The sequence below is a fragment of the Bos mutus genome, chromosome 21 (assembly GCF_027580195.1).
Source record: "Bos mutus isolate GX-2022 chromosome 21, NWIPB_WYAK_1.1, whole genome shotgun sequence".
NCBI classification, from domain to species: domain Eukaryota; kingdom Metazoa; phylum Chordata; class Mammalia; order Artiodactyla; family Bovidae; genus Bos; species Bos mutus.
Genome location: NC_091637.1, coordinates 21,760,318 through 21,773,870, shown reverse-complemented (window position 1 = coordinate 21,773,870; position 13,553 = coordinate 21,760,318). Strand labels below are relative to the sequence as shown.

The 13,553-nt window shown below is 46.0% G+C and overlaps 1 protein-coding gene, 1 long non-coding RNA gene and 1 other non-coding gene across 5 annotated transcripts in view; 1 reads left to right on the top strand and 2 right to left on the bottom strand.

The window, feature by feature from the left end:
- The window catches only part of FSD2 (fibronectin type III and SPRY domain containing 2), a 44,877-nt gene extending 37,114 nt beyond the window's left edge, over positions 1 to 7,763 (top strand). For all 3 annotated transcript variants that reach the window (XM_070358365.1, XM_005887133.3, XM_070358366.1), the window contains 4 exons: positions 1 to 134; positions 1,217 to 1,349; positions 4,485 to 4,661; positions 6,827 to 7,763. In XM_070358365.1, the coding sequence (XP_070214466.1) occupies positions 1 to 134; positions 1,217 to 1,349; positions 4,485 to 4,661; positions 6,827 to 7,079 (697 nt within the window). In that variant the 3' untranslated portion in view covers positions 7,080 to 7,763. The remainder of the gene's footprint in view (positions 135 to 1,216; positions 1,350 to 4,484; positions 4,662 to 6,826) is intronic.
- Positions 7,764 to 9,321: 1,558 nt separating this feature from the next.
- On the bottom strand, positions 9,322 to 12,911 carry LOC138984388 (uncharacterized). Its single transcript, XR_011461649.1, has 3 exons — positions 12,601 to 12,911; positions 11,563 to 11,717; positions 9,322 to 9,460 (listed from the first exon to the last, which is right to left on the bottom strand). It is a non-coding gene; the product is annotated as an uncharacterized lncRNA (long non-coding RNA).
- Positions 10,269 to 10,397, bottom strand: LOC138984516 (small Cajal body-specific RNA 15). The gene has a single exon (XR_011461805.1). It is a non-coding gene; the product is annotated as a small Cajal body-specific RNA 15 (non-coding RNA).
- Positions 12,912 to 13,553: the final 642 nt, after the last annotated feature.

Genomic DNA, 13,553 nt, shown 5'->3' with positions numbered 1-13,553 from the left:
GTCTGTTGTGGGCATCCCGACCTGTGAGTGCCTGGTGCAGCTGCAGCCCCGACAGAACTACACCATCTATGTGAGAGCCCTCAACGTGGGCGGCCCCAGCGCAAGGAGTGAGCCCGCCACCATCCACACCACAGGTCTGTGCCCCCGCCACACACTCACTGGACCCAAAGTTACCCCTTCGTGGCAGACCCAGTGCTGCTGTGACTTCATTGGAAAAATCGATGAACGTTCACTAATACAAACACATGGCAAATCAGGCTACAAAGGGACTCAGGGGTGATCAAAGCCCTGGGGGCCCATTTTACAGAAGGGGGCCACTTTATTTTTTCTGGCCGCACCACCCATCACGTGGGAACTTGGTTCCCCGTCTGGACATCGAACCCGCACCCCCTGCATTGGAAGTGTCTTAACCCATGAACTGCCAGGGAAATCCCCATTCTGTAACTTTTTTTTTTGACGTGCTTTGTTTTAACCATAATTCAGAGATGGTTGTATGATCTCCTCCCTTCTCTCTCACTGCGCTCATTGGAAGTTGGATTTTGCTAACCTTTGTCAAATTGATCACTAGTAATTCCCTCAATTCCTATTCCCCTTGGCAAGCAGATTAGAAATTCCTGTTCACCTGCAGGTATTTACAGCCTCCCAGTGAAGAGTGCAGCCACTGGAATCAGATGGGCTTGGGGTTTGGGTTTTTTGTTGTTGTTATTCCTTATGTTTATTTTTATTTTCTTTTTTGAAGCATTTATTTATTTGACTGCACTGGGTCTCAGTTGTGACACATGGGATCTAGTTCCCTGACCAGGGATGGAACCCAGGCCCCCTGCATTGGGAACATGGAGTCTTAGCCACCAGGGATGTCTCTGGGGTTCCAATTGGAGTTCTAGCATCTACAGCTGATGATAGGACCACCCTGCCCCTCTGTTTCCTCTTCTACAAAATGGAAATACTAACACCTGGATACTTGTAAGGTGTGAATGGGATAAGACTCAACAAACCGCTTAGCTCAGTACTAGACACCCAGTAACACCCGACCCATGTAAACTGCCATCATGATTAGCACGAGGGGCATCACCAGGCAAGGTCCAGGCTCACCAGTGTCAGACAGGGAGCTAACCCCGGCCACGCGTGGTGAGGCCCCGGCCTGTGTGGAGTGCAACGTGGAGAAAGCAGTGGAGTGATTGGCTTGGGGGGTCTCCGTGTGCCTCCCCCCTCGCAGGCAGCTACTTCTCCCTGGACGAGCACACCTGCCATCCCCGGCTGACTGTATCTGAAGATGGGCTCACGGTTGTGCGAAGCGAGAGGAGAGGCCCCGCCAAGGAGCCAGTCCCCAGCGACGCCCAGTTTACCAGGTACTGTACCAGCCCCTCACCTGAACAGCTCATGAACCCCCCTAATATGTGCTGTTATTCGGGTACTGGTGGATTATGACTGATGCAGCCTTGAAAGGGGCTTCAGGCTCTGACTCCCAGAAATGAGGGAGAGGGAGGGGAGGAGGGGAGACTGGGGAGGGGTAGTAGGAGTCTAACCAATGTCAGAAGGGGAGACGTGGCTTCTGAGTGGAGTCCTGGGCTCCCAGAGCAGTGGGAGAACAAGAACCCAGCCCCTCAGTGCGGAGCCCAGAGCTCTCTCCCCTACTGGGCAATACTTTCTAACAAAACTCCTGGTGAAAAACCAAAGCTGGTGGAAGGAATGATGATTATGCAGGCACAAGACCTGAGGGAGGGGTGTCCATCAAAGATGCGCCCTGTCTGTCTGGACTGATGCTATTTTCAGAACTTAGTGCTTAAGGTCGAAATGATGTATTAATACCTTGCTGCTGCTGCTGCTAATAAGTCGCTTCAGTTATTTCCGACTCTGTACGACCCCATAGACAGCAGCCCACCAGGCTCCCCCATCCCTGGGATTCTCCAGGCAAGAACACTGGAGTGGGTTGCCATTTCCTTCTCCAATGCATGAAAATGAAAAGTGAAAATGAAGTCACTCAGTTGTGTCTGACTCTCAGCAGTCCCATGGACTGCAGCCTACCAGGCTCCTCCGTCCATGGGAGTTTCCAAGCAAGAGTACTGGAGTGGGGTGCCATTTATTAATACCTTGCATGCAGTGCTAAATTGCTTCAGTCATGTCCAACTCTTTGCAACCCTACGGACTGTAGCCCACCAGGCTCCTCTGTCCATGGTTCTTTACCACTGGTGCCACCTGGGAAGCCCCCATTTATACCTTACTTCTTTCCAACTATTTAAAGAAGACTTAAAATAGGGGCCAAGGAACTTCCCTGGCAGTCCAGTAGTTAAGACTGTGCCTTCCAGTGCAGGGAATGTGGGTTTGATCCCTTGTGGGGAGGCTAAAATACCACATGCCTCAGTGCCCCCCCCACCCCCCACAAAAAAGAAGCAATATTGTAACAAATTCAATAAAGACTTTTAAAATGGTTCACATAAAAAGAAATCTAAAAAATGGCGGGGGTGGGGCAAATGTACCCTACTGAAATAGAAAAATCACAGCAGTGGATGAAAAAAAAAAAACATGGCTTAACTTCAAGGGCTAATTTCTGTTTTTAAGATTAATTATTAAACACAGTTCTCAGCTTCTTGGTAATCAGGATAGAAAGAATTCTTGGTGGGCTGGTCTCACAGTCAGGAGGATCTTCTAAGGAAGAAAGGACTTAGGAGGCCAGAGGGGCTACCGATGAACAACTGCATCTAGCCTCCCTGCCTGCGTCCTGGGCTGTCTCATAACTGTCTCTTCCTCTGACGCTGGCTCCCTCCTGACCTTACTGCATGTGTGTTATGCACCTACTATCTGTTCCCTGGTGGTTCAGATGGTAAAGACCGCAGGAGACCCTGCTTTGATTCCTGGGTCAGGAAGACCCCTCGGAGAAGGGAATGGCTACCCACTCCAATGTTCTTGCCTGGAGAATCCCATGGACAAAGGAGCTGGCGGGTTACAGTCCACGAGGTCACATAGAGTCGGACACGACTGAGCGACCAACACACACATCTGTGCCAGCTTGTGACAGCAGAGCAGCACAGAGTACAATGGAACCCAACTTTATCCCTCCTCGCCTCCACCAATTCAACACTGGGTTGGCGGGGCAGAGAGGAATAAGAAACAATAAAGTTCTTACCTGCGTTGAGAAACAAAATGAAACTGATCAAATCTTAAAGTTCTTATTGACTTTTTTCCAATAATTCTTGAGTTGGGCAGCCCCTGAAATCTAGGAGGTAGAAAGGAGGTCCAAGGAGCTGTACAGAATGAAAGACTTTTTCAGGTGGAAGGGATCAGGAACAAGGAAATTATACTTCCAGGCAAAAAAAGCAGGTTCGTTAAATGTCCACCAACAGAGGAATGGATAAAGAAGATGTGGTACATATATACAATAGAATACTACTCAGCCACTAGAAAGAATGGAATAATGCCATTTGCAACAACATGGATGGCTCTAGAGATTGTCTTACTGAGTGAGGTAAGTCAGACAGAGGAGGAGAAATATCATATGACATCCCTTTTATGTGGAATCTAAAAAGAAATTACACAAACAAGATAACAAAACAGAGACTCACAGAGTTAGAGAACGAACTTTTGGTTGTCAGGGGGTATGGGAAGGGATAGTCAGGGAGTTTGGAATGAATGTGTACACACCGATATTTAAGATGGATAACCAACAAGAACCTACTGTTACGCAGCAGCCTGGATGGGAAGGGAGTTTGGGGGAGAACGGATACAGGTATATGTGTGGCTGAGTCCCTTCACTGTTCACCTGAAACTATCACAACATTGTTTGTTAATTGGCTATACCCCAATACAAAATTAAAAAAAAATTTTTTTTTTAAAAAGCAGGTTGGCTGTGGTAAGGTTACTTTCCTTTAGGAAAGGTCAGGGGTCTCTCAGGCATATTACCTAACTAGTGTTCTGATTGACTGGTTTAAAATTCCATTTAGGTGAAAGGTAAAACTGTAACTAAGTTGTCACTGACTGGTGACATGGGGCTTGGCACACAGAGCTCCAGTCTGGGCCTGTGATCTTGTTCATTTGTTTTTAATATTTAATTATTTAGCTGCACTGAGCCTTAGTTGCAGCATGTGGACTCTTAGTTCCAGGGCAAGAATCGAACCTGGGCTCCCTGCATTGTGAGCACAGTCTTAACCACTGGACCACAAGCAAAGTCCTCAATCTCTTTCTTTTTTAAGGAACAAGTGAACCAAATCTTTTTGTTACTGTTAAAAGCCCTGTTGCTGAAAAAGCACACAGAGTGGGCTTGTCTCCTCCTCACCTGTGACCAGTAGTATACTAATCTTCTGATCTTCAGCATCGGGCAGCTGAGCTTTGAGAGCAAAGGTTGTGCCGCCCCACAAATGGGGTGTTTGAACACCTGCCTCCACCCTTCCTGACCACTTACTGACTGACCCCAGCAGTTGAGGTCGCTCACCTGCACAGCCAGGCATGGGTCACCCCAAATGACACATACTTCTACTTTCTAAAACCAGGTGTGCTGCAGTCATGGGAAACCTAATTCCAGTCCGAGGGCGCCATTACTGGGAGGTGGAGGTGGACGAGTGTTTGGACTACACGGTGGGTGTGGCCTTTGAAGATGTCCCCAGACAGGAGGACCTGGGGGCAAACCGCCTCTCGTGGTGCATGAGGCACGCATTTGCGTCATCAAGGTAAGGCGAAATCTGGGTACCCGAGATCAAAACGTGCTTTGCTGAGAATAGAGCGAGAGGTTTTCACAGGTAATAACTAAGGCCCATGTTATGTTTTCTAAAATACGCTAAGATGTTTCAGGATTCATTGCCTGCCCCTTTCCCTAAAGTCCAGCTAGAAAGAGAAAGCAGCTCTAGGTACTTTTGATAAAATAGCTAAAATTTAATGGAGCGCTTATTCTGTGTTAAGCATTGCTCAACAACCTTACACATACTGTCTCGTTTACTTCTCACAGTTGTATTATCCCATTTACTTGTTTTGGCTGTGCTGGGTCTTCGTTGCTTCTCGGGCTCTTCTCTAGAAGCGCCGAGCAGGGGCTACTCTCCAGTTGCAGTGTGCGGGCCTCTCATTGCCTTGGCTCCTCTTGCTGCGGAGCCCAGGCTCTAGAGCATGTGGGCTCAGTAGTTGTGGCTCCTGGGTTCTAGAGCCTAGGCTTAATAGTTGTAGCACTCGGGTTTAGTTACTCTGTGGCATGTGGGACTTTCCCAGAGAGGGAAACTGTGTTTCCTGCATTGGCAGGTGGATTCTTTACACAGAGCCACTGCCAACATGGATTCAGGGCTTGGATTCAAACCCAGGCAGTCTGGCTCCAAAGACAGCATTCTTCACCACTAAGCGATTGGTTTTACATTTATGTTCAACTTCAGTGTTACTAAATGAAGTTTGACTTGAAGCCCCAAATCCAACCTTTTTGGTAGATGTGGGCAGAAGCTTAATGGTTATGATTAATTCTGGTTTGCTTCTGCTGCTAAAAGCATTCTGTCCTCTAATGGGAAAATCCACAAGGCCCAGGCCAATAGACACTTCAGACTTAGAAGGCCATGAGTGCAACCTCCCTCCATCTCAAAAATGGCAAAAAATTTTTATCACCCCACTTTCCCAGCATCGTGTGTACTATGGGGCCTCTGACCCTCAACTTGCTGAAACCTATTAATGTTTCACAGTGAAACCTCAATCATGGTTAGTTAAATGTTGCCATGCCCAAGCAATTGTGAGACCAGCCTTCCTCCTGTAAGGCATTAGGGCTAAAATGTGCTCTAAAATGCACTCTGCTAGACCTCAGACCCAGTTCAGAGAATGCAAGAAACACCGTGCACTGAGCCACACACTGCTTTTGAATATTCTGCCTGAAGTAAGACTAAAAATCAGTCTCCTCTCTTAGTTAAGAACGAGGGGCATAAAGGAAGAGTGGGCATCTGTGTGGAGTGGGAGGGGTAAGGCTAAAAGAAGGGTGGGAACACAGACAGAGTAGGACAGGAAGGGCAAAAAGCTGAGCGCTTGAGCAGGCTTGAAGTCCCACCTTGCAAAGATGTTGGGGGGGGTGTGTATGTGTGTGTGTGTTCACAATGGAGGACTTGCACTTTTTGACTCATAGTCTTAGACTCTATAGATGGTGGGAGGGAAAGTAGAGAGTGACTGCTCAGTTGAGAAAAAATAAGGTGAACAGGGAGGGAAACGGGCTGGTTTGCTCCAGCATGTTCTTAAGTGTTCACCCCAACTGTGTGGACCCCCATGCCAGCACACAGAGCTCTTCACGTGCCCATAGTGGGGCAGTGTTAGGCAATTCCCTTGGCGGGCTTTGGCTTCAGCCACTTCCAAGCACACAGGAGAGGCAACCTCCCTTTGTGGTGAAACCCTCCCCTGGCAGGAGAGGGTGCCAGTGCATACAGTACCGAGCGGTGACAGCCCCCAGGTGCCCCGCTTGGTCTGAAAGTTTAAGAACGGGATGCCTCACAGTAACGTGCAGATTATACGTAAAGGCCCCGTTTACTGCATGAAAGATCGTGAAGTTCCCTGTTTCAAATGTCTTTTATTTCAGGGGATTTACACATCTGAACCTTGAAATTCACATTTTTAAACATATGATTTCTATACAAATTTTGATGCAGTATGAGTTTATGATACTGTGTGTTAAGTTTTCTAGGTTAAGTGGCTGCTCAAAAACAGAGTTTTGAAACCTAAGTTCCTTAGGACAAAGAGATGTATAGTTTTAGAAATGGCCTGTTACTTTGATATTCATTTAATGAAGGAAAATAATATAGGAGTATTTGAAAATTGATATGTTCTGTAAATAGCCCATCCACAGAGTTTCTGAAGTTTTGCTATATCAACATTTAATCTTCAGGCATAAGTATGAATTTCTACACAACAAGATGACTCCAGACATAAGAATAACGGTTCCCCCAAAGAAGATTGGTATCCTGTTAGACTATGAAAATGCAAAGTTGTCATTTTTCAATGTGGACATTTCTCAGCATCTGTATACATTCAGCTGTCAGCTTCACCAGTTTGTGCATCCCTGTTTTTCCCTGGAAAAGCCTGGCTGCCTGAAGATACACAATGGCATTTCGATGCCAAAGCACGTCACTTTCTATTAGCCCACTCTGCTTGTCTCTCTTCCGTGCCAACCCCTCTCCCAGCCACTCACGCCTCAGCTGCCTGAACTTGGCATTCAAGCACCATGTACCGTGTCACTTACGGCTGGTTATCTGGCAGCCTGGTGTGCTGGCATTCATTTCACCTGACTTGGATCCTGTGCACTGCCACCTTGTGAGGCTTGGTTACTCAGTTCTAGTCCTGGCTCTAAAATGAAGTTTCAGACTAAACTCAAAGGTCTTTAAGGCTGTCAAACTGCATTGGTCTATTTGTGTATATGCAACTGAGTCCCCAAGGCCTGTGGAGCTTGGGGGAGGAGGAGGGAAGATTCATGTTAGTGGCCCAGGCTGCCCCAGCACTTGTGACATCTCATTAGTTGGCCAAGGACTGGCTTGAGAAGGCAAGAGGCCATCCGCAAAGAGAACCAGGGAAGCCATATGGTCTTCTCAATGGCGTTCTCGTTTTCCCAGTGGCAGTCTGGAGGGTGAGGTTTCTCCCATCAAGTACTTTCTAAAAACCTGTTCCTCTCCTTCATGGTATTTATGCCCTCTTAATTTTGAAGTGACCTTTGTAATGCCTGATTCCACAAAGGTCAGACAGTGTCTGTCTTGTTCAGCACTCAGTCCCTGAGGGCTGACTCGTGCACGCTGAGTATCTGTTGAATAAAAGAGCATCTTTTTCATCCACCCACCGCTCTTCAGCCTATCACTGCTCTACACGTGAGGGACAGCAGGGCTCGTTCAAGCTGCGGCAAAAGACCTATGACCAGGAGATGGAGGGGAGGCAGTGTGACAGAAGAGGGGCACCCGGGGCTTGGTGGCCTGGTCGGTAAAGACGCAACATCCCGTGCTTCCTGGTGTCACACACGAATACTACATGTGTTGCTTTCACTGTGTGCGTGTTGGGGACATGGTGTGGGGCCGGGGGGCCCTCGTAGGTCTGGTCAGCATAGACACCAGTACTTGTAACTGATTCTACGAACTGACCTATAAGGTAAAGAGAACCATATCTGAAATTGGAAGACCTGAGTTTGATTGCTGTGTTACAGCCACTTTGCTTTAGGCCCTAGAAAAGTCACACTATCTCCCTGAGCTTGTTTCCCTTTGAACAAAGAGAAAAATAACACTTATGTGTGTGCATGCATGCCAAGTCACTTCACTTATATCTGACTCTGTGTGACCCCATGGGCTGTAGCCTACCAGGCTCCTCTGTCCATGGGATTCTCCAAGCAAGAATACTGGAGTGGGTTGCCATTTCCTCCTCCGGGGGATCTTCCCAACCAGGGATCAAACCCGCATGTCTCCTTCTGTGGCAGGCGGGTTCTCTACCACTCGCACCAGCTGGGGAGCCCCTTGTCTTATAGGAGAGATTTAATGACAAACATGAGAATGCAGAACCACGTATGACAGAGAGCAGATGCACAAGTCTTTTAGGAGAAAACATCAGCCCGCCAAGTGCAGAGCTGAGCGCCGTGGGGAGAGGTCTCCTGCCAGCAGCTTCTGGGCCTCCTGCCTCACTGCTCTCCTGCGTTCTGTGAGGTCCACGCCCAGCCCTCTCGGCTGCATCTCTGGTTTGGTTCTTGAGTTCAAGTTTCCGGTGCCAGTTCTCAGAGACAATTTAGTATCATATCCTATGGGTACTTCTTTAAACATATATGCCCGGATCCCATCACTTAGGGTTTTGTGTTAACTGAAAAATCTTTCATGCTTCCCAGTACATGCTGAATCTGACACAAGGAACCCCTATTATCTCCTATCTCAAAACCCTGCCTATTTATATAAGTAAGAACTCAGATTCTTAAACTCACAACTCAACCTGACAATCTTAAAGCTTCTTACACACACACACATCTCTGCCCTACCCTAAAATAAGGAAGTAGCACAGAGATGGCTCAAATTGCAATATGTGTGTGTGCATATGTGTGTGTGTGTGTGTATTCAAAAATGCTCTCAGCTACTAAAAAAACTACTGAGTAGGAGGTTGGACCTCACAGATCAAATAAGTTTGAACACAGGGTTTTTCAGGCTTTATTTCACATATAAGATAAAATGGATAAAAACTAGGCATATATAAGGTTTTAATAAGATTTTATTTTGATCAAGGAAAAATGGTCTACAATTAGCTCTGACATTTAAAATCCATTTAATTTAAACAAGGCAGATGACCAACTTCAAGTATCACAATTACTCAGCTTATAAAGAACCTTTAATATGTTTCTCATCTTCTACAAGAAAAAAAAAAGTCTAGAAAAGAACCAAAACTTTTTTTTTTTTGGTAAATATTCTAATTCCTTAAAATGCCAAGAACTATCTACTGAAACTACATTTCAACAAGGGGCAGGATTTACCTCAAGGCCATGTTCACCTGCAACCTGCTGATAAATCTGTTAAAAAACAAAACAGAAAAAGATTAAAAAAAATCAGACCACTGTAGCCACAATCCTTCATAATGGGCAATTAAGACAAAAGGTATCAAAATCTGTTCTTTTCTTAGCTTTACCTATATCACCATATAACTCTTGAGCAAGTAATTAACGTAAGCTTTGGCCTCCCACCTTAACAAAGGGGAAAGGGAATATGTAAAACCACCACAGAATCCTGGTGTAGACTAACAGGGGTTCAAAGATTTAGAACACTCAGAACCTAAGGCACCCTTATTAGATGAGATTGCAAAGTTGGTTAGAGACTTGGGATATAAAATGACACTGGTTTCTAGTAAAACTGAATTGCCTTTTCTTTGGAGAAGTATTATGTTTAATAACCAACTCCCTGTTGATTCAAACTACAGTTTGCAAGCACTTGTACACATCCAATAAAATATTTCTGAAGCTTGTGCTCGGTCATCGGTCTGCTCTTTCCATGTTCCAGCACATGTGAAAACCTTACATGGCTCACACACTGACAGCTGCCCCCAGCACGATTCACCATGATGCAGCATTCTGTAAACAACACTATGCTGGTCTCCATCCAAGGAAGTTTAGCCATCTGGAGACTTCCTGGACGCTCTGAAGCCTGCACTACAGGAAAGGTCCTCTCCTCCACTTTCCTAACCAACCTCTCCAATTTCCAATCGCTTTCCTATCAATTAAAGAGTAAGAGTCTCATAGGTTCGCTAAGTCTCTCTTCACCCTCACTCATCTCTGTATTTACTACTCCTATGTTCTACAGGAAGATGATGCAAACTGTTATCATTGCTGTTGGTAGATAAGTAGGTCTTGAATTCATTTTGCACACAAGACCTGTTCTATCTACCTTTTTTCATTTAGGAGGCTAAAAGCAGAGTCAGCTTGACTTCAAGGACTCTATTTTGTTAGTCTCCAGAAGAACATGACAAGTCCAGCTTTTAGAACACTGTCTTCTAGCATGTCAAGATACTGAGGGAATGGTCATTTATTACTTTTATAACTTAAAGCTTTAACAGATTAGAACTCTTACATATGCTTCCTTCACAGCAACCAATGGTTAATGAACCTAGATGCAAGACACTTTGTGATTTGTAAAGAGTCCACCCAGTCAGCATCTTTTCTGTGAATCAGGAAGTCTCCTGCAAGGAGCATTAACCATGAGCAGGGCACAACTATGCCCCAAGTCAGTAAAATGCTCCCAAATATTTTAGAAATGCTAGTGAACAGTTCATGTCTTACTATTACAGAGCTGCTTTTCTGCAATTCCCCAATCCCAGAAAAAAACATTAAGCCCAACTTACTAATTGATTGCCTTTTCTTCATTTTCCCCAGTTTGACAAATTCAGGTTTTTCTGCTCTATTTCCACCTCACTCAAATCCTGGTGGAATTAAACTGTCATTTATGCGAGCTATGCAAATTCAATTTAACAGCTTGCAGCTGATTAAAACAACATGCAGTCACCCAGATAGAGCCAACAAAAATGTTTTTGTAGTATGAACTTGGATTCTAATCTTGCTGTCTCCCCTGTGCTCATTCCTAAACTTAAATGTGGGGATCTTTTCTTTGAAAGCACCTTAAATGTCCTTATATTCAAAAAGACTGAACTGGAGACAAGAACATAATCCACTCACTGGGAAAGAATCCAACGAACAAATTGAGGTTTCCTAGCTATGCATTTAAACAAAGCAGGAACTTAGTTTTTACAAACGGATTTACTGAGTAGATACATTACTTTTTCATATAACCATCCTATTATTCTGCCACTCTGAAAGATTTCTACCCTGACTTCCTTTCATATCCCAAACACCCATCCAGTTAAGGGGGAGGAAGCAGTGAGAGAAGGAAAACAAGAGAAGCATGAGCCAAAAATAAGGCTAACACTCTAGGTAAAACACCTGACAGTGTCTTCTGTACAATTTACAATTCAGCCACAGATTCCTGGAAATCTGGAATGACCCACCCCACCCCCGGCCCCCACCCTCCCCGTTCCTTGTCCACCTGTATAAATGCCTGTATAAAAGTCGCTTCTTAGAAGCACTAATTTCTCCCTCTCTCAGGCTGTTAAGTGCCACACACTCACCTCCTTCGGAATACTTAAGTGGCTATACTGCCACCATGACCTGTGTCTACTCCACTTGACTATAAGTCAATCAAAGGCAAGAACTGTGCCTTCATAATTTCTGAATGATCGAATCACAGAAACAACGGTGTTCTGTTTTCAAAGCCCTCATATACCTGAAAAGAGAGAGAGAGACATCAAATTGTCTTCCAAAATAACAAGCCTCTTTATTAGAAAGTGGGTTTCAAATTTCTGTGTATAGGCAGGAGCAGGGACAAGGATTCTCAACCTTTCTTCTGTCCCAGTATACCTTGGATGGATTCATATTGCACCTAAATGTACAACACCTCCGTCTTTATTCCTACTCACTTTTTCTCCCAAAGACTTGTTTAGCAATCCAAAGAGATAGCACGGTGTGGAGGGAAGAATTCTGGGTTGGAAATGAAATCTCACTTTTAGTTTGTCTCACTAACAACCTGTGTTACTTTCAGTCTGTCTCCTCTCAGAGACTGTGCTTTAATCTAAGATGAAAGGAGGGGTAAATGACCTAGACGATCCTGTTCCACCTCTAATACCAAATGATGACGCTGCTGGCCAATTCGGGAAGCTTAAAAATGACCATCTGTGAGTGTACTTTTTCAAATTAATGCAACAGGCGCTGCTACCAGGCAGGAATCATCGACTCAGAAAGGCAGGGTTCGTATAGACTTTCACGTTACATAGCTTACGCAACACAGATTTCGCCCCCGTGAAATTACACCTACTTAAGTTTTTTCTTAAACTTCATTCTGAGTGTGAATTTCTCCCTTCCGCATCTATCCTCACGACTTTTCCGTGAGCTATCAAGCTCGTTTTTCAGACGAGGTCGAAAGAGCTGAGGACAATGAGTTAGTAATGAGACCTCGGTCGCTGGTGGCCTGACCCGGCGACAGATACACCAACCCCTCACCTCTAATTCCGGTTCCCTGCAGCATCGCTTGAAGCCCGATGCTACAGACAGCCTGCCTAAAAGGTCGCTGCAGTCATCCACTCCGCCGAGTGGCCAGAGATTAGCCTTACCTTACGCAACACAACGAGCCTGCTTTCCGGTGTCCGATGTCGGTGGCAACTCCCTTCTCCTTCCTGCACAAATCAGCTCCTTTCGGTTTCCGGGGCGCCAAGAGGAAGTCCCTCCCCACGCGGCAGCGTGAGGCGGTGCGTCGCGTCGAGGCGCCGTGCGCAGGCGCGGAGAATTAAGCTTGTGATATTATAAGAGGTATGCTCTCTGCTGGGTAGTACAGACCGGAGGAACGCTGGACAGTGGGTTGTTGTTGCTGGGTCCACGGCCGTGGGGAGAAGTCTGGGAGCCGTTGAGCGGGGCTTGAGAGAGCGACTTGGAGACGCCATCTTCTCAGAAAATAACCCCTTTCTCCAACAGAGGTCCTCCGTGAAATCGAGGCCCACGTACCCCGTCAGTTGCTTGTGTTTCTCGCTTTGCTCCACTTGTCCCATGCTGTATTTAGTTCCTCACTGTGTTTCGGTTTTCCGTGTGGTCCCATATCTTGCTTCAGTAATGCTGAGTGTTGGCTGTGCATCTCCCAGCAGTTAGTTCATAAATGCCTGGTAATTCTTGGCCAGTAGGACTGCTGAAGCTCAACTCATTCCTTTACCAGCGACGGGATTGAGCGCTTACGTAGTACTGGCGTGGTCTGTGGGTATGGCACTCTTGCTGTTGCCTTCGTTTCCTAGGGCTGTCATAAAGAAGTAACACATATTGGGTGGCTTAAAGAAACATACTCCTTTTCTTGCAGTTCTGGAGGCTGGAAGCCAGAAAGACTAAAGGTGTCAACAACATCATGTTTCCTCTAAGACACTGGGTAAACCCCCTCCCCACTTGCCTCTTGGTAGTTTCTGGTTCAGTTCACTTCAGTCGCCCAGTCGTGTCCGACTCTTTGCGACCCCATGGACTGCAGTACGCCAGGCCTCCCTGTCCATCACCAACTCCCGGAGCTTACTCAAACTCATGTCCATTG